Source organism: Panulirus ornatus, chromosome 42, assembly GCF_036320965.1.
Source record: "Panulirus ornatus isolate Po-2019 chromosome 42, ASM3632096v1, whole genome shotgun sequence".
NCBI classification, from domain to species: domain Eukaryota; kingdom Metazoa; phylum Arthropoda; class Malacostraca; order Decapoda; family Palinuridae; genus Panulirus; species Panulirus ornatus.
The window spans coordinates 18,085,338-18,112,360 of NC_092265.1; the positions used below are offsets into that span (position 1 = coordinate 18,085,338).

Below are 27,023 nucleotides of genomic sequence, written 5' to 3' on the forward strand. Positions count from 1 at the left end.
CCATTTCAAAACACCCTCTTCTGCTCTCTCAACCACGCTCTTTTTATTTCCACACATCTCTCTTACCCTTACGTTACTTACTCGATCAAACCACCTCACACCACACATTGTCCTCAAACATCTCATTTCCAGCACATCCATCCTCCTGCGCACAACTCTATCCATAGCCCACGCCTCGCAACCATACAGCATTGTTGGAACCACTATTCCTTCAAACATACCCATTTTTGCTTTCCGAGATAATGTTCTCGACTTCCACACATTTTTCAAGGCTCCCAAAATTTTCGCCCCCTCCCCCACCCTATGATCCACTTCCGCTTCCATGGTTCCATCCGCTGACAGATCCACTCCCAGATATCTAAAACACTTCACTTCCTCCAGTTTTTCTCCATTCAAACTCACCTCCCAATTGACTTGACCCTCAACCCTACTGTACCTAATAACCTTGCTCTTATTCACATTTACTCTTAACTTTCTTCTTCCACACACTTTACCAAACTCAGTCACCAGCTTCTGCAGTTTCTCACATGAATCAGCCACCAGCGCTGTATCATCAGCGAACAACAACTGACTCACTTCCCAAGCTCTCTCATCCCCAACAGACTTCATACTTGCCCCTCTTTCCAGGACTCTTGCATTTACCTCCCTAACAACCCCATCCATAAACAAATTAAACAACCATGGAGACATCACACACCCCTGCCGCAAACCTACATTCACTGAGAACCAATCACTTTCCTCTCTTCCTACACGTACACATGCCTTACATCCTCGATAAAAACTTTTCACTGCTTCTAACAACTTGCCTCCCACACCATATATTCTTAATACCTTCCACAGAGCATCTCTATCAACTCTATCATATGCCTTCTCCAGATCCATAAATGCTACATACAAATCCATTTGCTTTTCTAAGTATTTCTCACATACATTCTTCAAAGCAAACACCTGATCCACACATCCTCTACCACTTCTGAAACCGCACTGCTCTTCCCCAATCTGATGCTCTGTACATGCCTTCACCCTCTCAATCAATACCCTCCCATATAATTTACCAGGAATACTCAACAAACTTATACCTCTGTAATTTGAGCACTCACTCTTATCCCCTTTGCCTTTGTACAATGGCACTATGCACGCATTCCGCCAATCCTCAGGCACCTCACCATGAGTCATACATACATTAAATAACCTTACCAACCAGTCAACAATACAGTCACCCCCTTTTTTAATAAATTCCACTGCAATACCATCCAATCCTGCTGCCTTGCCGGCTTTCATCTTCCGCAAAGCTTTTACTACCTCTTCTCTGTTTACCAAATCATTTTCCCTAACCCTCTCACTTTGCACACCACCTCGACCAAAACACCCTATATCTGCCACTCTGTCATCAGACACATTCAACAAACCTTCAAAATACTCATTCCATCTCCTTCTCACATCACCACTACTTGTTATCACCTCCCCATTTACGCCCTTCACTGAAGTTCCCATTTGCTCCCTTGTCTTACGCACCCTATTTACCTCCTTCCAGAACATCTTTTTATTCTCCCTAAAATTTACTGATAGTCTCTCACCCCAACTCTCATTTGCCCTTTTTTTCACCTCTTGCACCTTTCTCTTGACCTCCTGTCTCTTTCTTTTATACTTCTCCCACTCAATTGCATTTTTTCCCTGCAAAAATCGTCCAAATGCCTCTCTCTTCTCTTTCACTAATACTCTTACTTCTTCATCCCACCACTCACTACCCTTTCTAAACAGCCCACCTCCCACTCTTCTCATGCCACAAGCATCTTTTGCGCAATCCATCACTGATTCCCTAAATACATCCCATTCCTCCCCCACTCCCCTTACTTCCATTGTTCTCACCTTTTTCCATTCTGTACACAGTCTCTCCTGGTACTTCCCCACACAGGTCTCCTTCCCAAGCTCACTTACTCTCACCACCTTCTTCACCCCAACATTCACTCCTCTTTTCTGAAAACCCATACTAATCTTCACCTTAGCCTCCACAAGATAATGATCAGACATCCCTCCAGTTGCACCTCTCAGCACATTAACATCCAAAAGTCTCTCTTTCGCACGCCTGTCAATTAACACGTAATCCAATAACGCTCTCTGGCCATCTCTCCTACTTACATAAGTATACTTATGTATATCTCGCTTTTTAAACCAGGTATTCCCAATCATCAGTCCTTTTTCAGCACATAAATCTACAAGCTCTTCACCATTTCCATTTACAACACTGAACACCCCATGCATACCAATTATTCCCTCAACTGCCACATTACTCACCTTTGCATTCAAATCACCCATCACTATAACCCGGTCTCGTGCATCAAAACCGCTAACACACTCATTCAGCTGCTCCCAAAACACTTGCCTCTCATGATCTTTCTTCTCATGCCCAGGTGCATATGCACCAATAATCACCCACCTCTCTCCATCAACTTTCAATTTTACCCATATTAATCGAGAATTTACTTTCTTACATTCTATCACATACTCCCACAACTCCTGTTTCAGGAGTATTGCTACTCCTTCCCTTGCTCTTGTCCTCTCACTAACCCCTGACTTCACTCCCCAGACATTTCCAAACCACTCTTCCCCTTTACCCTTGAGCTTCGTTTCACTCAGAGCCAAAACATCCAGGTTCCTTTCCTCAAACATACTACCTATCTCTCCTTTTTTCACATCTTGGTTACATCCACACACATTTAGGCACCCCACTCTGAGCCTTCGAGGAGGATGATCACTCCCCGCGTGACTCCTTCTTCTGTTTCCCATTTTAGAAAGTTAATACAAGGAGGGGAGGATTTCCGGCCCCCCGCTCCCGTCCCCTCTAGTCGCTTTCTACGACACGCGAGGAATACGTGGGAAGTATTCTTTCACCCCTATCCCCAGGGATAATATACATATATATATACATATACACACACACACACATACACACACATACGCACATGCACACACACACACACACATACATATATATACATATGAAAAATGTAAGAAACAATTTAGAAAACAAACTTTTAGCTTGAAATGAATGAAAAAAATGAATGTCACATAATGGTTCAACCTCTGGCTATGGAAAAGGAAATGTACAATTTATTCACACAAAAGATATATATATATATATATATATATATATATATATATATATATATATATATATATATATATATATATATATATATTTTCATACTATTCGCCATTTCCCGCGATAGCGAGGTAGCGTTAAGAACAGAGGACTGGGCCTTTGAGGGAATATCCTCACCTGGCCCCCTTCTCTGTTCCTTCTTTTGGAAAATTAAAAAAGAAAGAAAAAAGAAAACGAGAGGGGAGGATTTCCAGCCCCCCGCTCCCTTCCCTTTTAGTCGCCTTCTACGACACGCAGGGAAAACGTGGGAAGTATTCTTTCTCCCCTATCCTCAGGGATAATATATATATATATATATATATATGTTGAGTATTCCTGGTAAATTATATGGGAGGGTATTGATTGAGAGGGTGAAGGCATGTACGGAGCATCAGATTGGGGAAGAGCAGTGTGGTTTCAGAAGTGGTAGAGGATGTGTGGATCAGGTGTTTGCTTTGAAGAATGTATGTGAGAAATACTTAGAAAAGCAAATGGATTTGTATGTAGCATTTATGGATCTGGAGAAGGCATATGATAGAGTTGATAGAGATGCTCTGTGGAAGGTATTAAGAATATATGGTGTGGGAGGAAAGTTGTTAGAAGCAGTGAAAAGTTTTTATCGAGGATGTAAGGCATGTGTACGTGTAGGAAGAGAGGAAAGTGATTGGTTCTCAGTGAATGTAGGTTTGCGGCAGGGGTGTGTGATGTCTCCATGGTTGTTTAATTTGTTTATGGATGGGGTTGTTAGGGAGGTAAATGCAAGAGTTTTGGAAAGAGGGGCAAGTATGAAATCTGTTGGGGATGAGAGAGCTTGGGAAGTGAGTCAGTTGTTGTTCGCTGATGATACAGCGCTGGTGGCTGATTCATGTGAGAAACTGCAGAAGCTGGTGACTGAGTTTGGTAAAGTGTGTGGAAGAAGAAAGTTAAGAGTAAATGTGAATAAGAGCAAGGTTATTAGGTACAGTAGGGTTGAGGGTCAAGTCAATTGGGAGGTGAGTTTGAATGGAGAAAAACTGGAGGAAGTGAAGTGTTTTAGATATCTGGGAGTGGATCTGGCAGCGGATGGAACCATGGAAGCGGAAGTGGATCATAGGGTGGGGGAGGGGGCGAAAATTCTGGGGGCCTTGAAGAATGTGTGGAAGTCGAGAACATTATCTCGGAAAGCAAAAATGGGTATGTTTGAAGGAATAGTGGTTCCAACAATGTTGTATGGTTGCGAGGCGTGGGCTATGGATAGAGTTGTGCGCAGGAGGATGGATGTGCTGGAAATGAGATGTTTGAGGACAATGTGTGGTGTGAGGTGGTTTGATCGAGTGAGTAACGTAAGGGTAAGAGAGATGCGTGGAAATAAAAAGAGCGTGGTTGAGAGAGCAGAAGAGGGTGTTTTGCAGTGGTTTGGGCACATGGAGAGGATGAGTGAGGAAAGATTGACCAAGAGGATATATGTGTCGGAGGTGGAGGGAGCAAGGAGAAGAGGGAGACCAAATTGGAGGTGGAAAGATGGAGTGAAAAAGATTTTGTGTGATCGGGGCCTGACATGCAGGAGGGTGAAAGGATGGCAAGGAATAGAGTGAATTGGAGCGATGTGGTATACCGGGGTTGACGTGCTGTCAGTGGATTGAATCAAGGCATGTGAAGCGTCTGGGGTAAACCATGGAAAGCTGTTTAGGTATGCATATTTGCGTGTGTGGACGTATGTATATTCATGTGTATGGGGGGGGGTTGGGCCATTTCTTTTGTCTGTTTCCTTGCGCTACCTCGCAAACGCGGGAGACAGCGACAAAGTATAAAAAAAAAAAAATATATATATATATATATATATATATATATATATATATATATATATATATATATATATATATATATATATACATACTATTCACCATTTCCTGCTTTAGCGAGGTAGCGTTAAGAACAGAGGACTGAGCCTTTAAGGAAATATCCTTACTTGGCCCCCTCCTCTGTTCCTTCTTTTGGAAAACTAAAAACGAGAGGAGAGGATTTCCAGCCCCTCGCTCCCTTCCCTTTTAGTCGCCTTTTACGACACGCAGGGAACACGTGGGAAGTATTCTTTCTCTCCTATCCACAGGAATAACGTAAGGGGAATGGGGGAGGAATGGGATTTATTTAGGGAAGCAGTGATGGCTTGCGCAAAAGATGTTTGTGGCATGAGAAGCGTGTGAGGTGGGCAGATTAGAAAGGGTAGTGAGTGGTGGGATGAAGAAGTAAGATTATTCGTGAAGCAGAAGAGAGAGGCATTTGGACGAGTTTTGAAGGGAAATAATGCAAATGACTGGGGGATGTATAAAAGAAAGAGGCAGGAGGTGAAGAGAAAGGTGCAAGAGGAGAAATAGAGGGCAAATGGATTTCTATGTAGCATTTATGGATCTGGAGAAGGCATATGATAGAGTTGACAGAGATGCTTTGTGGAAGGTATTAAGAATACATGGTGTGGGAGGCAAGTTGTTAGAAGCAGTGAAAAGTTTTTATCGAGGATGTAATGCTTGAGAGGAAAGTGATTGGTTCTCAGTGAATTTTGGTTTGCGGCCGGGGTGTGTGATGTCTCTATGGTTGTTTAATTTGTTTATGGATGGGGTTGTTAGGGAGGTGAATGCAAGAGTTTTGGAAAGAGGGGCAAGTATGCAGTCTGTTGTGGATGAGAGAGCTTGGGAAGTGAGTCAGTTGTTGTTCACTGATGATACATCGCTGGTGGCTGATTCGTGTAAGAAACTGCAGAAAATGGTGACTGAGTGTAGTAAAGTGTGTGAAAGAAGAAAGCTGAGAGTAGATGTGAATTAAAGCAAGGATATTAGGTACAGTAGGGTAGAGGGACAAGTCAACTGGGAGGTAAGTTTGAATGGAGAAAAACTGGAGGAAGTGAAGTGTTTTAGATATCTGGGAGTGGACTTGGCAGCGGATGGAACCATGGAAGCGGAAGTGAATCATAGGGTGGGGGAGGGGGCGAAAGTTCTAGGAGCGTTGAAGAATGTGAGGAAGTCGAGAACATTATCTCGGAAAGCAACAATGGGTATGTTTGAAGGCATAGTAGTTCCAACAATATTATATGGTTGGGAGGTGTGGGCTATAGATAGGGTTGTGCGGAAGAGGGTGGATGTGCTGGAAATGAGAGGTTTGAGAACAGTATTTGGTGTCAGGTGGTTTGATCGAGTAAGTAACGTAAGGGTAAGAGAGATGTGTGGAAATAAAAAGAGTGTGGTTGAGAGAGCAGAAGAGGGTGTTTTGAAATGGTTTGGTCACATGGAGAGAATGAGTGAGGAACGATTGACTTAGAGGATATATGTGTCATAGGTGGAGGGAACGAGGAGAAGTGGGAGACCAAATTGGAGGTGGAAAGATGGAGTGAAAAAGATTTTGAGTGATCGGGGCCTGAACATGCGGTGAAAGGCGTGCGAAGAATAGAGTGAATTGGAACGATGTGGTATACCGGGGTGGACGTGCTGTCAATGGATTGAACCAGGGCGTGTGAAGCGTCTGGGGTAAACCATGGAAAGTTCTGTGGGGCCTGGATGTGGAAAGGGAGCTGTGGTTTCACTGCATTATACACGACAGCTAGAGACTGAGTGTGAACGAATGTGGCCTTCCTTGTCTTTTCCTAGCGCTACCTCGCGCACATGAGTGGGGAGGGGGCTGTTATTTCATGTGTGGTGGGGTGGCGATGGGAATGAATAAAGGCAGACAGTATGAATTATGTACATGTGTATATATGTATATGTCTGTGTATGTATATATATGTATACGTTGAGATGTATAGGTATGTATATTTGCGTGTGTGGACGTGTACGTATATGCATGTGTATGTGGGTGGGTTGGGCCAATCTTTCGTCTGTTTCCTTGCGCTACTTCGCTAACGCGGGAGACAGCGACAAAGCAAAATGATATATATATGTATATATATATATATATATATATATATATATATATATATATATATATATATATATATATATATATATAGACATATACATATATACACATGTACATAATTCATACTTGCTGACTTTATTCGCTCTCGTCGCCGCCCCGCCACACATAAAATGACAATCCCCTCCCCCCGCATGCGCTCGAGGTAGCGCTAGGAAAAGACAACAAAGTCCACATTCGTTCACGCTCAATCTCTAACTGTCATGTATAATGCACCGAAACCACAGCTCCCTTTTTACATCTAGGCCCCACAAAACTTTCCATGCTTTACCCCAGACGCTTCACATGCCCTGGTTCAATCCATTAACAGCACGTCTACCCCGGTATACCACATTCTTCCAATTCACTCTATTCCTTGCACGCCTTTCACCCTCCTGCATGTTCAGGGCCCGATCGCTCATAATCTTTTTCACTCCATCTTTCCACTTCCAGTTTTGTCTCCCACTTCTCGTTCCCTTCACCTGTGACATATATATCCTCTTTGTCAATCTTTCCTCACTCATTCTCTCCATGTGACGAAACCATTTCAAAACACCTCTTCTGCTCTCTCAACCACACTCTTTTTATTACCACACATCTCTCTTACCCTTTCACTACTTACTCGATCAAACCACATCACACCACATATTGTCCTCAAACATCTCATTTCCAACACATCCACCCTCCTCCGCACAACTCTATCTATACCCCACGCCTCGCAACCATATAACATTGTTGGAACCACTATTCCTTCAAACATACCCATTTTTGCTTTCAGAGATAATGTTCTAGCCTTCCACACTTTCTTCAACGCTCCTAGAACTTTCGCCCCCTCCTCCACCCTGTGACTCACTTCCGCTTCCATGGTTCCATCCGCTGCCAAATCCACTCCCAGATATCTAAAACACTTCACTTCCTCCAGTTTTTCTCCATTCAAACTTACCTCCCAATTGACTTGTCCCTCAACCTATTCTGTACCTAATGTCCTTGCTATAACTCACATTTACTCTCAGCTTTCTTCTTTCACACACCTTACCAAACTCAGTCACCAGCTTCTGCAGTTTCTCACCCGAATCAGCCACCAGCGCTGTGTCATCAGCGAACAATAACTGATTCACTTCCCAAGCTCTCTCATCCACAACAGACTGCATACTTGCCCCTCTTTCCAAAACTCTTACATTCACTTCCCTAACAACCCCATCCATAAACTTATTAAAGAACCATGGAGACATCACGCACCCCTGCCGCAAACCAACATTCACTGAGAACCAATCACTTTCCTCTCTTCCTACTCGTACACATGTCTTACATCCTCAATAAAGACTTTTCACTGCTTCTGAAAACTTGCCTCCCGCACCATATATTCATAATACCTTCCACGGAGCATCTCTATCAACTCTATCGTATGGCTACATATGCTACATACAAATCCATTTGCTTTTCTAAGTATTTCTCACATACATTCTTCAAAGCAAACAACTGATCCACACATACTCTATCACTTCTGAAACCACACTGCTCTTCCCCAATCTGATGCTCTGTATATGCCTTCACCCTCTCAATCAGTACCCTCCCATATCATTTCCCAGGAATACTCAACAAACTTATACTCTGTAATTTGAGAACACACTTTTATCCCCTTTGCCTTTGTACAGTGGCACTATGCATGCATCCCGCCAATCCTCAAGCACCTCACCATGAGTCATACATACATTAAATATCCTAAGCAACCAGTCAACATCACAGTCACCCCCTTTTTTAATGAATTACACTGCAATACCACTTAAACCCGGTGCCTTGCCAGCTTTCATCTTTCGCAAAGCTTTTACTACCTCTTCTCTGTTTACCAAATCATTCTCCCTAGCCCTCTCACTCCGCACAAAACCTGGACCAAAACACCGTATATCTACCACTGTTTCATCAAACACATTCAACAAACCTTCAAAATACTCACTCCATCTCCTTCTCACATCACTACTACTTGTTATCTCCTCCCTATTAGCCCCCTTCACCAATGTTCCCATTTGTTCTCTTGTCTTATGCACTTTATTTACCTTCTTCCAAAACATCTTTTTATTGTCCTTATAATTTAATGATACTCTCTCACCCCAACTCTAATTTGCCCTCTTTTTCACCTCTTGCACCTTTCCCTTGCCCTATTACCTCTTTCTTTTATACATCTCCCAGTCATTTGCACCATTTCTCTGGAAAACTCGTCCAAATGCCTCTCTCTTCTCTTTCACTAATAATCTTAATTCTTCATCCCACCACTCACTACCCTTTCTAATCTGCCCAACTTCTACGCTTCTCATGCCACAAGCATCTTTTGCGCAAGCCATCACTGCTTCCCTAAATACATTCCATTTCTCCCCTACTCCCCTTACTTCCTTTGCTCTCACCTTTTTCCATTCTGCACTCAGTCTCTCCTGGTACTTCCCCACACAAGTCTCCTTCCCAGGCTCACTTACTCTCACCACTCTCTTCACCCCAACATTCTCTCTTCTTTTCTGAAAACCTCTACAAATCTTCACCTTCACCTCCACAAGATAATGATCAGACATCCCTCCAGTTGCACCTTTCAGCACATTAACTTCCAAAAGTCTCTCTTTCGCACGCCTATCAATTAACACATAATCCAATAACGCTCTCTGGCCATCTCTCCTACCTACATACGTATACTTATGTATATCTCTCTTTTTAAACCAGGTATTCCCAGTCACCAGTCCTTTTTCAGCACACAAATCTACAAGCTTTTCACCATTTCCATTTACAACACTGAACACTCCATTTACACCAATTATTCCCTCAACTGCCACATTACTCACCCTTGCATTCAAATCACCCATCACTATAACCTGGTCTCGTGCATCAAAACTACTAAGACTCTCACTCAACTGCTCCCAAAACACTTGCCTCTCATGATCTTTCTTCTCATGCCCAGGGGCATATGCATCAATAATCACCCATCTCTCTCCATCCTCTTTCAGTTTTACCCATATCAGTCTAGAGATTACTTTCTTACACTATCACATACTCCTACCACTCCTGTTTCAGGAATAGTGCTACTCCTTCCCTTGCTCTTGTCCTCTCACCAACCCCTGACTTTACTTCCAAAACATTCCCAAACCACTCCTCCCCTTTACCCTTGAGCTTCGTTTCACTTCGAGCCAAAACATGTAAGTTCCTTTCTTCAAACATACTACCTAACTCTCCTTTTTTTCTCATTTTGGTTACATCCACGTACATTTAGACACCCCAGTCTGAGCCTTCGAGGAGGAGTATTCGCTGGAAGCACGTTTTCCCTAATGCACATAAACTTGAATACGACAGCATATCTAGACTTATTAGCAGTTTCTTCTAATTTTTCTTTCAGTCTTTGCAGTAGCAAATTCTTATCCTACAACGATTACAAACTAACCTTCAACCATTGTAACCTGACCCACAACAACCATAGTCAACTCACAATAACAACAGATACCACCTGACCTTCAACAGATAACACTTTCCCAACAAAAGTTAAAAACCTTACCTTTGGGAACCGCCATTATGAGCAGACAGGCAACGCCACAGATGATGAACAGTACACACAGGTTCAGTCGGCGACCCAACCTTCGTAAGTAAGTAATGTTAATATCAACATATGAACATGGTGAACACTCTGTGCAGCAATGTTTATACCTATGTTGCAATGATTCATATCAATTGGTCTTTTAGGAAGATATGTCTGTGTTGTGTGTTGTAGGGCTCTCGTGTCCCCCTTTCCTACACCTTCCCCGGTGGGTTATAGTGTCCCCCTTCCCCCACCTTCCCCTGTGGGTTATAGTGTCCCCCTTCCCCCACCTTCCCCTGTGGGTTATAGTCTCTGCCTTCCCCAACCTTCCCCAGCGGGTTATAATGTCCCCCTTCCCCAACCTTCCCCAGTGGATTGTAGTGTGCTCCTTCCCCAGCCTTCCCCAGTGGGTTACAGTGTCCCCCTTCCCCAACCTCCCCAGTGGGTTAGTGTCCCCTTCCCCATCCTTTCCCAGTGGGTTATAGCGTCCCCCGTCCCACACCTTTCTCTAGTGGGATACCTTAATTACCACTGCCGCGAGCCACATATGCTAAATCCCTCCCCCTTAAGCAAGGTACATTACATCATATGTGGGTAAGTGTACATTAGAGATCCATGTACATTAGAGAGCCGTGTACATTAGAGATCCATGTACATTAGAGAGTCACGTATATTAGAGAGCCTTGTATATTAGAGCCATGTATGTTAGAGTAAGATGTATGCTAGATACCCACGTATGTTAGAGAGCCATGCACGTTCGAGAGCCATGGTCGTTAAAGAGCCATAGGCGTTAGCGGTTCATGAATGTTAGAGAACAACGTATGTTAGAGAACCATGCATGCCCGAAAGCCAAGTTTGTCAGATAACCGTGTATGCTAGAGAGACATGTATGTTAGGGAACCATGTATGCTGGAGAGCCATGTATGTTGGGGAACCATGTATACTAGAAAACCATGAATGCCACTGAACAATGCATGTTAAAGAAACTAATATGCCAGAGAACCAGATGTATTAGAAAACCATATATGCCAGATGACTGGGTCCTAGACTAGTAATGCAGGCAGTGGTATGGTCTTGGGTTCAGGACTAGTAATGCAGGTAAGGGTATGGTGTTGGATCCAGGACTACTAACACAGGCATTGTATGGTCTCGGGATTAGAACTTATAACCCACAACCATAATCAGGAGGTGGCACCAGCTTTACTAAGGTGTGACGTTCTATGAGGCTACCAACTTGACTTAGATATGGCTATGTAGCGAAGGGGAAATATCACAAAGTCAAAGAGATATCAATACCTGGAAAAACATGTTAGGGTTACAAGCTTGACTTACGTCTTGCAAGGAGCAGGAAAAAATCGGTTCTTGGGAATACAGACACCAGAAGGCCTTTTCGCCCTGGCCAAGTAGTCTGTGCTTAACTTTATCCATTCCTATCTGTAAGTGTATGAGGCGAGGATAGAACAGCCACAAGAACCTCTCCCGGCCCTCACTCCGTCTGTGCATTTGTGAAGCAAACTGTTTGGAATCTAACAGGACAACGGAAGGTAAACCCTACAGTAAAAGCTTCTTACTACGTAATCGCACCTTCTGATGCTCTGAATATATTCCTAAAGCCGTGTTTTGTTTTTTCTTCCACTAGACAGCTGAAATGATGGAACTTTTGTCTAGCCAGTTTTGGAAGTATTTATGTCTTTGGATTCCTGTGTTCTGAACATTTAATTGCAAGGAAACCTTTTCCCTACGTCAGTGTTACATCGCTTAGCTTTACATTTTATCCCATCTTTCCTAGTAAGAGTTTTCTTGTCTTTCAAAATATATAAAAAATATTGAAGATTTGTGATAGGTCACCGCGATGACCAAACTCCATGAAAAAAAAAAAATCTAATCATCATTGTCTTTCTTTGCGCGTCAAAATTTTCATAGGTGAAATGGGTTTTGTCGTCCGTCTTTGCATCTGTTTCAGTTTTTCCTCATCTTGCTTTTAGTTCTCATAGCTTTCTGTTAAAATAGAAATGGACAGAGAGAGAGAGAGAGAGAGAGAGAGAGAGAGAGAGAGAGAGAGAGAGAGAGAGAGAGAGAGAGAGAGAGAGAGAGAGGACTCACTTATTCATTGTCCAGGAGACAAGTAGGTAGGAGGGGATCTCGACAGCTCCAGAGAGCAACACCAGGACGTAGGCTGAAGCGTTGATGTTGCCACCGCTGAAGGCGAGGCCGTAGTACACCATGCTGACCGTGAACCACGTGAAGAACATGATGAGGCACCGACGACGCATGTTGCGGGTCCTCAGCAACGACATCTGAGGTAGAACGTGTGGTGAGCAAGACTCGTTATGCTAAGGGTAGTGGGTATGGAGCGAGGGGCTTTCATGGAAGAACAGACCATTTTGGTAATACATCATGACAGAGATGGAGCTGACCCTATTTACCACAACAGGTGAATGATGTATTGGTGTGTGAAAGAGGTGGTGGGGATATGTTAGTGGGAGAGGCTCTCACGTTGGATTATAGCGGAAGAAGAAAATTGGTTGTGGTAGAGTGTTGTGGAAGAGGTGATTTATGGTGGGGTGTTATGGAAGAGAGTGGCTTATAATGGCCTGTTGTGGAAGAGAGGGTGGGTTATGTTGGGTCATTTTGAGACACAGGATGGTATATGATAGTGTGTTATGAAGGGGAGGATGGTTGAAGGTGAGACGAAAGAGAGTGGTTTATTGTTGGGTGTTGTAGAGAAGTTGGTGTTTTATGGCAGGCGTGTTATTGAAGAAGGAATGGATTATGGTAGGGTTTTAGAGATATGTGTAATTACAACTGTTTTGAATGGAATAGATAGTAGTTACGATGATACAGTGGATGAACATGTACAGAGGTGTGGTAGGTTATGTTATGATGATACAGTGGATGAACATATACACAGGTGTGTTAGGTTATGATGATACAGTGGATGAACATATACACAGGTGTGTTAGGTTATGATGATACAGTGGATGAACATATACACAGGTGTGTTAGGTTATGTTATGATGATACAGTGGATGAAAATATACACAGGTGTGTTAGGCTATGATGATACAGTGGATGAACATATACACAGGTGTGTTAGGTTATGATGATACAGTGGATGAACATATACACAGGTGTGTTAGGCTATGATGATACAGTGGATGAACATATACACAGGTGTGTTAGGTTATGATGATACAGTGGATGAACATATACACAGTTGTGGTAGCTTAGGTTATGATGATACAGTGGATGAACATATACACAGGTGTGTTAGGTTATGATGATACAGTGGATGAACATATACACAGGTGTGTTAGGTTAGGTTATGATGATACAGTGGATGAACATATACACAGGTGTGTTAGGTTATGATGATACAGTGGATGAACATATACACAGGTGTGTTAGGTTAGGTTAGGTTATGATGATACAGTGGATGAACATATACACAGGTGTGTTAGGTTAGGTTAGGTTATGATGATACAGTGGATGAACATATACACAGGTGTGTTAGGTTATGATGATACAGTGGATGAACATATACACAGGTGTGTTAGGTTATGATGATACAGTGAATGAACATATACACAGGTGTGTTAGGTTATGATGATACAGTGGATGAACATATACACAGGTGTGTTAGGTTAGGTTAGGTTATGATGATACAGTGGATGAACATATACACAGGTGTGTTAGGTTATGATGATACAGTGGATGAACATATACACAGGTGTGGGAGGTTAGGTTACGATGATACAGTGGATGAACATATACACAGGTGTGTTAGGTTATGATGATACAGTGGATGAACATATACACAGGTGTGGGAGGTTAGGTTATGATGATACAGTGGATGAACATATACACAGGTGTGTTAGGTTATGATGATACAGTGGATGAACATATACACAGGTGTGTTAGGTTATGATGATACAGTGGATGAACATATACACAGGTGTGTTAGGTTATGATGATACAGTGGATGAACATATACACAGGTGTGGGAGGTTAGGTTACGATGATACAGTGGATGAACATATACACAGGTGTGTTAGGTTATGATGATACAGTGGATGAACATATACACAGGTGTGGGAGGTTAGGTTATGATGATACAGTGGATGAACATATACACAGGTGTGTTAGGTTATGATGATACAGTGGATGAACATATACACAGGTGTGTTAGGGTATGATGATACAGTGGATGAACATATACACAGGTGTGTTAGGTTATGATGATACAGTGGATGAACATATACACAGGTGTGTTAGGTTATGATGATACAGTGGATGAACATATACACAGGTGTGTTAGGTTATGATGATACAGTGGATGAACATATACACAGGTGTGTTAGGTTATGATGATACAGTGGATGAACATATACACAGGTGTGTTAGGTTATGATGATACAGTGGATGAACATATACACAGGTGTGTTAGGTTATGATGATACAGTGGATGAACATATACACAGGTGTGTTAGGTTATGATGATACAGTGGATGAACATATACACAGGTGTGTTAGGTTATGATGATACAGTAGATGAACATATACACAGGTGTGTTAGGTTATGATGATACAGTGGATGAACATATACACAGGTGTGTTAGGTTATGATGATACAGTGGATGAACATATACACAGGTATGTTAGGTTATGATGATACAGTGAATGAACATATACACAGGTGTGGTAGGTTAGGTTACGATGATGCAGTGGATGAACATGTACACAGGTGTGGTAGGTTAACCTTAGAAACGCTGGTAAGGTCAAGTTAAGACGAGGAATGTGCTTGAGATCGACAAGTTGTTACTGTTAATGGTAGTTGGTCATTATGGGAGAGTGTGGTAATGGTGAGTCAGGAAGCGTGTGGTAATGATAGGTTTTATTAATATAGGGTAATTGTAAGTGATTACTGGAGTGTATAACAATGCCGAGTCATTATGGAGAGTGTGTGGTAATGGTGAGTCATTATGGTGAGAGTGTGGTAATGGTGAGTCATTATGGAGAGAGTGTGGTAATGGTGAGTCATTATGGAGAGTGTGTGGTAATGGTGAGTCATTATGGAGAGTGTGTGGTAATGGTGAGTCATTATGGAGAGTGTGTGGTAATGGCGAGTCATTATGGAGAGTGTGTGGTAATGGTGAGTCATTATGGAGTGCGTGTGGTAATGATGAGTCATTTGGGATATTATGTGGTAATTATGGGAGAGTATGTGATAAATGTAGGTCTTTATGGGAAAGTGTGTTATGATTTTGGACCATTATGGGACAGAGTGTGGTGCTGGTGAATGATTAAGAAAGTGTGTGGTATTGGTAAATCATTAAGGGAGAGTGTGTTAAAGTTGGGTATTATGGAGAATGTGTGGTAATGGTGTGTCATCATGGGAGCCTTATGATAATGGTGTGTCATCATGGGAGCCTTATGTTAATGTTGGATAATTATGGGAGACTCATATTAATGGTGGGTCACTGTGGGAGGCTTATGCTAATAGTGGGTCAATATGGGAGGGTGCTTAATATTCGTGGGTCACTTTGCGAGAGTATGTGGTAATTGTGCGTCATTATCGGAGAGTGTGTAGTAATGGTGAATCATTATGGAAGACTATGAAGTAATGGTGAAGCATCATGGGATAGTGTGTATAATGGGGAATCATCATGGGAGACTGTGTGGTAATGGAGAATCATCATAGGAGAATGTGTAGTAATGGTGAATCATTGTGGGAGAGTTTTAGTAATGGTGAATCATCATGGGAGAGTGTGCAGTAATGGTGAATCATTATGGAGAGTGTGTGGTAATGGTGAATCATCTTGGGAGAGTGTGTACAAAAGGTGAATATCATGAAAGAGTGTGTAGTAATGTGATTTATCAAGGGCAGTGTGTGTGGTAATGGTGAATCATCATGGAAGAGTGTATGGTAATGGTGAATCATTATGATAGAATGTGCAGTAATAGTGAATCATCTTGGAAGAGTGTGGTAATGGCGAATCATCATGGGAAAGTGTGTAGTAATGGTGAATCATCATGGGAGAGTGTGCAGTAATGGTGAGTCATTATGGAGAGTGTATGGTAAAGGTGAATCATCATTACAGAGTGTGTAGAAATGGTGAATCATCATGGGAGAGTGTGTGGTAATGGTGAAACATCATGGGAGAGTGTGTACTAAAGGTGAATCATCATAGAATAGTGTGTAGTAATGGTGATTTATCCTGGGAGAGTGTGTGGTAATGGTGAATCATCATGTAAGAGTGTGTAGTAATGGTGAATCATTATGATTGAGTGTGTAGTAATGGTGAATCATCATGTAAGAGTGTGTGGTAATGGTGAATCATCATGTAAGAGTGTGTAGTAATGGTGAATCATCATGTAAGAGTGTGTAGTAATGGTGAATCATTATGATTGAGTGTGTAGTAATGGTGAATCATCTTGGAGGAGTGTGTGGTAATGGTGAATCATAATGGGAAGTGTATAGTAATGGTAAATCATCATGGGAGAGTGTGTAGTAATGGTGATTCATGATGGGAGAGTGTGCATTAATGGTGAAACATCATGGAAGAGCGTGTAGTAAATGTGAGTCATCATGGGAGAGTGTGTAGTTATGGTGAATCATCATAGGAGACTGTGTAGTAATCGTGAATCATCATGGCTGTGTGTAGTAATGGTGATTCGTTAAGGGAGAATTTGTAGTAATAGTGAATCATCATGTAGGAGAGTGTATAGTAATGGTGAATCATCATTGAAGAGTGTGTATTCAAGGTGAATCATTATGGATGAGTGTGCAGTAATGATGAATTATCTTGGGAGTGTGTGTCGTAATGGTGAATCATCATGAAGGAGAATGTGTGGTAATGATGAATCATCATGAGCAAGTGTGTAGTAATGGGGAGTCATTATGGAAAAGTGTGTGGTAATGGTGAAATATCATGGGAAAGTGTGTAGTAATGGTGAATCATCACAGGAGAGTGTGTTGTAATGGTGAGTCATTATTGAAAGTATGTGGTGAAGGGGAATCATTATTGGAAAGTGTGTGGTAATGGTGAATCATCGTGGGAGAGTGTGAAGTAATGGTGGTTCATCATGTGAGATCGTGTGACAATGGTGAATCATCATGGGAGAGTGTGTGATAATGGTGAATCATCATGGAAGAGTGTGTAGTAATGGTGATTCATCTTGGGAGAGTGTGTGGTAATGGTAAATCATCATGGGAGAGTGTGTGGTAATGGTGAATCATCATGGGATAGTGTGTATAATGGGAAATCATCATGGAAAAGTGTGTGGTAATCGTGAATCATCATGGCTGTGTATAGTAATGGTTAATCGTTAAAGGAGAATGTGTAGTAATAGTGAATCATCAAGTAGGAGAGTGTGTGATAATGGTAAATCATCATTGGAGTGTGTATTAATGGTGAATCATCATGGCAGGGCGTTCAGTAAAGATGAATCATCATGGAGAGTATGTAGTAATGGTGAATCATCATGAGAGAGTGTGTGGTAATGGTGAATTATCATGACTGTGTGTAGTAATGGTGAATCATCATGTGAGAATGTGTAGTAATGGTGAGTCATTATGGAGAGTGTTTGGTGAAGGTGAATCATCTTGGGAGAGTGCGTGGTAATGATGAATCATCATGGGAGAGCGTGTGGTAATGGTGGTTCATCATGTGAGAGTGTGTGGCAGTGGTGAATCATCATGGGAGAGTGTGTAGGAATGGTGAGTCATATGGAGAGTGTGTGGTAAAGGTGAATCATCATGGGAGAGTGTGTAGGAATGGTGAGTCATAATGGAGAGTGTGTGGTAAAGGTGAATCATCATGGGAGAGTGTGTAGGAATGGTGAATCATCATGGAAGAATGTGTGGTAATGGTGAATCATCGTGGTTGTGTGTAGTAATTGTGAATCATTAAGGGAGTGTGTAGTAATGGTGAATCATCATGGTAGAGTGTGTGGTAATGGTGAATCGTCATGGGAGAGTGTGTAGTGATTTTGAGTCATTATGGAAGAGTGTGTAGTAATGGTGAATCATCATGGGAGAGTGTGTGGTAATGGTGTCTCATCATGGGAGAGTGTGCAGTCATTGTGAGTCATCATGGGAGAGTGGGTAGTGATGGCAAATCATCATGGGAGCGTATAGCAATGGTGAATCATCATAAGAGAGTATGTTGTAATGGTGAATGATCACTGGAGAGTGTCATGGTGGTGGATCATTATGGGAAAGCGTTTGATGATTTTTGGTGAATCTGGAAGAATTTGCGGTAATAATGGATCAGAGTATGTGCAATGGTTGGTCATTATAGGAGAGCGTCTGGTAATGGTGGGCCATTGTGAGGGAGCGTATGGTGATGTTGGGCCATTATGGAAGAGCGTCTGGTAAAGGTGGGCCATTAGGGGAGAGCGTCTGGTAATGGTGGGTCATTATGGGAGAGTGTCTGGTAATGGTGGTCATTATGGGAGTGCATCTAGTAATGGTAGGTCATTATGGGATAGAGCATGGTAATGGTGGTTGATCATGGGAGAGCATCTATTAATGGTAGGTCATTATGGAAGAGCGTCTGGTAATGGTGGGTCACTGTAGGAGAGCGTCTGGTAATGGTGGGTCATTATGGGAGGGCGTCTGGTAATGGTAGGCCATTAGAGGAGAGCGTCTAGTAATGGTGGGTCATTAGGGGAGAGCGTCTGGTAATGGTGGGTCATTATGGGAGGGCCTTTGATAATGGTGGGTTATTATAGGAGAGCGTCTGGTAATGGTGGGTCATTATAGAAGAGCGTCTAGTAATAGTGGGTCATTAGGGGAGAACATCTGGTGATGGTGGGTCATTACGGGAGGGCGTCTGATAATGGTAGGGTCATTATATGAGAGCGTCTGGTAATGGTGGGTCATTATGGGTGGGCGTCTGGTAATGGTGGGTCATTAGGGGAGAGCGTCTGGTAATTGTGAGTCATTATAAAAGAGCGTCTGGTAATGGTGGGTCATTATGGGAGGGCGTCTGATAATGGTGGATCATTATAAGAGAGCGCTAGTAATGGTGGGTCATTATGGGAGAGCGTCTGGTAAAGGTGGGTCATTAAGGTAGACCGTCTGGTAATGTTGGGTCATTAAGGTAGAGCGTCTGGTAATGGGTCATTAAGGTAGAGCGTCTGGTAATGGTGGGTCATTATGGGTGGGCGTCTGGTAATGGTGGGCCATTATAGGAGGGCGTCTGATAATGGTGGGTCATTAGGGGAGAGCGTCTGGTAATTGTGAGTCATTATAAAAGAGCGTCTGGTAATGGTGGGTCATTATGGGAGGGCGTCTGATAATGGTGGATCATTATAAGAGAGCGCTAGTAATGGAGGGTCATTATGGGAGAGCGTCTGGTAAAGGTGGGTCATTATGGGAGAGCGTCTGGTAATGTTGGGTCATTATGGGAGGGCGTCTGATAATGGTGGATCATTATAAGAGAGCGCTAGTAATGGAGGGTCATTATGGGAGAGCGTCTGGTAATGGTGGGTCATTATGGGAGAGCGTCTGGTAAAGGTGGGTCATTAAGGTAGACCGTCTGGTAATGTTGGGTCATTAAGGTAGAGCGTCTGGTAATGGGTCATTAAGGTAGAGCGTCTGGTAATGGTGGGTCATTATAGGAGCGCGTCTGGTAATGGTGGGTCATTATGGGAGAGCATCTGGTAATGGTGGGTCATTATGGGAGGTCGTCTGATAATGGTTGATCATTATAAGAGAGCGCTAGTAATGGTGGGTCATTATGGGAGGGCGTCTGGTAATGGTGGGTCATTAAGGTAAAGCGTCTGGTAATGGTGGGTCATTAAGGTAGAGCGTCTGGTAATGGGTCATTAAGGTAGAGCGTCTGGTAATGGTGGGTCATTATGGGAGTGCATCTGGTAATGGTGGGTCATTATAGGAGAGCGTCTGGTAATGGTGGGTCATTATAGGAGAGCGTCTGGTAATGGTGGGTCATTATAGGAGAGCGTCTGGTAATGGTGGGTCATTATGGGAGAGCGTCTGGTAATGGTGGACCATTATGGGAGAGCGCCTGGTTATGGTGGGCCATTATGGGAGAGCGCCTGGTAATGGTGGGCAATTATGGGAAAATTTGTGGTAATAGTGGGCATCATGAGGGAGTGTGTGGTAGTTAAGGGCCATTATGGGAATTGTTTGTGATGATGATAGTTCATTAGGGGATATCGTGTGATAATGGTACGTCATTATGGAAGAGTCTTTGGTTTGATTGATAATTAATGGGGTATTTGGGAATGGTGCATCATTTTGGGATCGTCTGGGCATTAAGGAAGAGTGTGTGGAAATGTTGGATGATCATGGGAGTGTGTGTTGTAATGGTGGGTCATCATAGGACAATGTGGTAATGGCGGGTCATTATGGAAGAGTATGTGGTGATGGTGAATTATTAAGGGAGAGTATGTGGCAATGGTGAGTCATTATGGTAGAGTGTGGTAATGGTGACTCATTACGGACATTGTGTGGTACTGGTTGGTCTTGATTAGAGTGTATGGTAATGGTGAACCCTTAAGGAAGAGTGTGTGGTATTGGTGAACTATGATGGAGAGTTTGGTATTGATGGATCATTATGGGACAATGTATGATTGTGGGATAACGTAAGATAATGGGGGCCATTATGGAAGAGTGGGTGATAATGGGAGTCACTAAGAGGGAGTGTGTTGTAACTGTGGGTCATTACAGGAGAGTGTGTGGAATTGATGGATCATTACGGGAAATTGCATGGCAATAATAAGTCATTGTGGGAGATTGTGTAGTAGGGATGGGCCGTTCTGAGAGTGCTTGTGGGAACTGGGGATCATTATGGGAGATCGTACGGTGATGGCTGGTCATTATGAAAGAGAATGTGGAAAAGGTTGGTCATTATGTGAGAGTGTGGGTATTGGTCGGTCATTATGGTGAGCGTATGGTAATCGTGGATCGTTAAGTGTGTGTGAATGTTGGGTCATTATGGGAGAATGTGTGGTAATTGTGTGTCATTATGGGAGAATGTGTGGTAATTATGGGTCATTATGGGAAAACGTGTGGTAATTGTGTGTCATTATGAGAGAATGTGTGGTAATTGTGGGTCATCATGGGGCAGTGTAGTAATGATGGTTATTACCGGAGTGTGTAGTACTGGTGGGTCAATATGGGAGCGTGTATGATAATGGTGGATCGTTATGGGGGAGTATGTGGTACTGCTGGGTTAGTATGAAAGAGCGTATGGCAATGATGGGACATTATGGGAGAGTGTGTGGTAATTGTGGGGCAGCATGGGAGTGTGTATGTTAATGGTGGGTCATTATGGAAAAGTTTAAAGTAATGGTGAGTCATTATGGGAACGTGTATGTTAATGGTATGTTATTACGGATGCATTTATGGTAATGGCGGGTCATTATAGGGGTGTTTGGTAATGGTGAGTCAATATGGGAATGTATGATAATACTGGTTCATCATGAAAGTGTGTCGTAATGGTGTTTCATTATGGGAGAGTGTGTGGTAATGGTAGGTCATTATAGGAGTTAGTGATAATTGCAGGTAACTATGAGTGTGTGTGTGGTAATACTGGGCCACTATAGGAGCGTGTGGTAATGGTAGGTCATTATGGAAGAGTGTGTGGTAATGGTCGGTCATTATGGAGGAGTAGGAAATGATGGCTCATTATGGGAGTGTATGGTAATGGTGGTTCATTATAGGAGAGTGTGGAAATGGTGGTTCATTATGGAAGTGTGTGGTGATGGTAAGTCATAACGAGTGTGTGATAATGGTGGCTCATTATGGAAGAGCGGGTGGTAATGGTTGGTCATAACGAGTGTGTGGTAATGGTGGTTCATTATGGAAGAGTGGGTGGTGATGGTTGGTCATAACAAGTGTGTGGTAATGGTGGTTCATTATGGAAGAGTGGGTGGTGATGGTAAGTCATAACGAGTGTGTGATAATGGTGGCTCATTATGGAAGAGTGTGTGGTGATGGTTGGTCATAACGAGTGTGTGGTAATGGTGGTTCATTATGGAAGAGTGGGTGGTGATAGTTGGTCATAACAAGTGTGTGGTAATGGTGGTTCATTATGGAAGAGTGGGTGGTGATAGTTGGTCATAACAAGTGTGTGGTAATGGTGGTTCATTATGGGAGATGATATATTGATGACTCAGGTACACATGACTGAGCCAGATCATGACTCAGGTACACATGACGGAGCCAGATCATGACTCAGGTACACATGACGGAGCCAGATCATGACTCAGGGACACATGACTGAGCCAGATCATGACTCAGGGACACATGGCTGGGCCAGATCATGACTCAGGTACACATGACGGAGCCAGATCATGACTCAGGTACACATGACGGAGCCAGATCATGACTCAGGTACACATGACGGAGCCAGATCATGACTCAGGTACACATGACGGAGCCAGATCATGACTCAGGGACACATGACTGAGCCAGATCATGACTCAGGGACACATGGCTGGGCCAGATCATGACTCAGGTACACATGACTGCGGTAGATCATGACTCAGGTACACATGACGGAGCCAGATCATGACTCAGGTACACATGACGGAGCCAGATCATGACTCAGGGACACATGACTGAGCCAGATCATGACTCAGGGACACATGGCTGGGCCAGATCATGACTCAGGTACACATGACGGAGCCAGATCATGACTCAGGTACACATGACGGAGCCAGATCATGACTCAGGTACACATGACGGAGCCAGATCATGACTCAGGTACACATGACGGAGTCAGATCATGACTCAGGGACACTCATGACTCAGGGACACATGGCTGAGCCAAATCATGACTTGGGTAAACATGACTGCGGTAGATCATGACTCAGGTACACATGACTGAGCCAGATCATGACTCAGGGACACATGACTGAGCCAAATCATGACTTGGGTAAACATGACTGCGGTAGATCATGACTCAGGTACACATGACTGAGCCTGATCATGACTCAGGTACCATGACTGAGCCTGATCATGACTCAGGTACACATGACTGAGCCAGATCATGACTCAGGTACCATGACTGAGCCTGATCATGACTCAGGGACACATGACTGAGCCAGATCATGACTCAGGTACACATGACTGACCCTGATCATGACTCAGGTACCATGACTGAGCCTGATCATGACTCAGGGACACATGACTGAGCCAGATCATGACTCAGGTACACATGACTGACCCTGATCATGACTCAGGTACACATGACTGAGCCAGATCATGACTCAGGTACACATGACTTGGCCAGATCATGACTCAGGTACACATGACTGAGCCAGATCATGACTCAGGTACACATGACTTGGCCTGATCATGACTCAGGTACACATGACTGAGCCAGATCATGACTCAGGTACACATGACTTGGCCAGATCATGACTCAGGTACACATGACTTGGCCAGATCATGACTCAGGTACACATGACTGAGCCAGATCAAAAACATTACCGTCATGACTTTAATCTTTCTCTCATTTTCCTCATTTGTAGCTCCTGCCTGAGCCATCCTGCTGTGGCCTACAACTGTTGTGGTCTAACTCTGATCACATGCCCCACCCACCTCACGTGTTCCCACTACCCTACCCTACTCCCTCCTTCCCTCGCCCTTGTCGCCCAACCTCCTCCCTCTGCCCTACTCCCAAAGACGCCCGAGATCACATAGCTACTGACTCCTGGCCTTACTGTGGCTCAGGGCTCCAGCCCCAGCCACCTGTGGTCTGTCCTTCCTGACTTACTTCTTACCCTCTTCCTCACAACTAACACACTACCGTCTTGCTTTACTCCCTTGTCCTTCTTACTACCTTTGTATGCCAACTAGTACATATCTATCCTTCTCTAATGTTCAGGTCTACTGTTTAGCCCCTTCATAACTGATTCTATTTTATCAACAGTGGAAATATGAGCCATATACGTACGATACTTTTGATGAAATTGAAGACTGTCTGGAGACCACTCGTCTGCACCGGTCTATTCTGCTGTCTCTGTAGGTTATAAATGTGCTTAAAAGTATGATTTTATATACATCAAAAAGTTGTAATGGGGAGTGTATGGTATTGATGGATATATGGGATATTGTATGATAATGGTGGGTCATTATATATATATATATATATATATATATATATATATATATATATATATATATATATATATATATATATATATATATATATATATATATATATATATATATATATATATTTTAAACTATTCGCCATTTCCCGCATCAGCAAGGTAGCGTTAAGAACAGAGGACTGGGCCTCTGAGGGAACATCCTCACCTGGCCCCCTTCTCTGTTCCTTCTTTTGGAAAATTAAAAAAAAAAAAACGAGGGGAGGATTTCCAGCCCCCCGCTCCCTCCCCTTTTAGTCACCTTCTACGACACGCAGGGAATACGTGGGAAGTATTCTTTCTCCCCTATCCCCAAGGATAATATAAATATATATATATATATATATATATATATATATATATATATATATATATATATATATATATATATATATATATATATATATATTTTATACTTATTTTTTTTTTTTTTTTTTATACTTTGTCGCTGTCTCCCGCGTTTGCGAGGTAGCGCAAGGAAACAGACGAAAGAAATGGCCCAGCCCCCCCCATACACATGTACATACACACGTCCACACACGCAAATATACATACCTACACAGCTTTCCTTGGTTTACCCCGGACGCTTCACATGCCTTGATTCAATCCACTGACAGCACGTCAACCCCTGTATACCACATCGCTCCAATTCACTCTATTCCTTGCCCTCCTTTCACCCTCCTGCATGTTCAGGCCCCGATCACACAAAATCCTTTTCACTCCATCTTTCCACCTCCAATTTGGTCTCCCTCTTCTCCTCGTTCCCTCCACCTCCGACACATATATCCTCTTGGTCAATCTTTCCTCACTCATTCTCTCCATGTGCCCAAACCATTTCAAAACACCCTCTTCTCCTCTCTCAACCACGCTCTTTTTATTTCCACACATCTCTCTTACCCTTACGTTACTTACTCGATCAAACCACCTCACACCACACATTGTCCTCAAACACCTCATTTCCAGCACATCCATCCTCCTGCGCACAACTCTATCCATAGCCCACGCCTCGCAACCATACAACATTGTTGGAACTACTATTCCTTCAAACATACCCATTTTTGCTTTCCGGGATAATGTTCTCGACTTCCACACATTTTTCAAGGCTCCCAAAATTTTCGCCCCCTCCCCCACCCTATGATCCACTTCCGCTTCCATGGTTCCATCCGCTGACAGATCCACTCCCAGATATCTAAAACACTTCACTTCCTCCAGTTTTCCTCCATTCAAACTCACCTCCCAATTGACTTGACCCTCAACCCTACTGTACCTAATAACCTTGCTCTTATTCACATTTACTCTTAACTTTCTTCTTCCACACACTTTACCAAACTCCGTCACCAGCTTCTGCAGTTTCTCACATGAATCCGCCACCAGCGCTGTATCATCAGCGAACAACAACTGACTCACTTCCCAAGCTCTCTCATCCCCAACAGACTTCATACTTATATATATATATATATATATATATATATATATATATATATATATATATATATATATATATATATATATATATATATATATATATGTTTGTTGAATGTGTTTGATGATAGAGTGGCAGATATAGGGTGTTTTGGTCGAGGTGGTGTGCAAAGTGAGAGGGTTAGGGAAAATGATTTGGTAAACAGAGAAGAGGTAGTAAAAGCTTTGCGGAAGATGAAAGCCGGCAAGGCAGCAGGTTTGGATGGTATTGCAGTGGAATTTATTAAAAAAGGGGGTGACTGTATTGTTGACTGGTTGGTAAGGTTATTTAATGTATGTATGACTCATGGTGAGGTGCCTGAGGATTGGCGGAATGCGTGCATAGTGCCATTGTACAAAGGCAAAGGGGATAAGAGTGAGTGCTCAAATTACAGAGGTATAAGTTTGTTGAGTATTCCTGGTAAATTATATGGGAGGGTATTGATTGAGAGGGTGAAGGCATGTGCAGAGCATCAGATTGGGGAAGAGCAGTGTGGTTTCAGAAGTGGTAGAGGATGTGTGGATCAGGTGTTTGCTTTGAAGAATGTATGTGAGAAATACTTAGAAAAGCAAATGGATTTGTATGTAGCATTTATGGATCTGGAGAAGGCATATGATAGAGTTGATAGAGATGCTCTGTGGAAGGTATTAAGAATATATGGTGTGGGAGGCAAGTTGTTAGAAGCAGTGAAAAGTTTTTATCGAGGATGTAAGGCATATGTACGTGTAGGAAGAGAGGAAAGTGACTGGTTCTCAGTGAATGTAGGTTTGCGGCAGGGGTGTGTGATGTCTCCATGGTTGTTTAATTTGTTTATGGAT

General features: G+C 42.9%; 1 protein-coding gene across 1 annotated transcript in view; it reads right to left on the reverse strand.

Moving 5' to 3' along the window:
* The window catches only part of LOC139762009 (organic cation transporter protein-like), a 153,480-nt gene that overhangs the window by 23,599 nt on the left and 102,858 nt on the right, over positions 1-27,023 (reverse strand). Inside the window, exons 7-9 of the mRNA XM_071686791.1 lie at positions 24,548-24,613; positions 12,717-12,910; positions 10,593-10,672 (exon numbers count right to left, since the gene is read on the reverse strand). Of these exons, the coding sequence (XP_071542892.1) occupies positions 10,593-10,672; positions 12,717-12,910; positions 24,548-24,613 (340 nt within the window). The remainder of the gene's footprint in view (positions 1-10,592; positions 10,673-12,716; positions 12,911-24,547; positions 24,614-27,023) is intronic.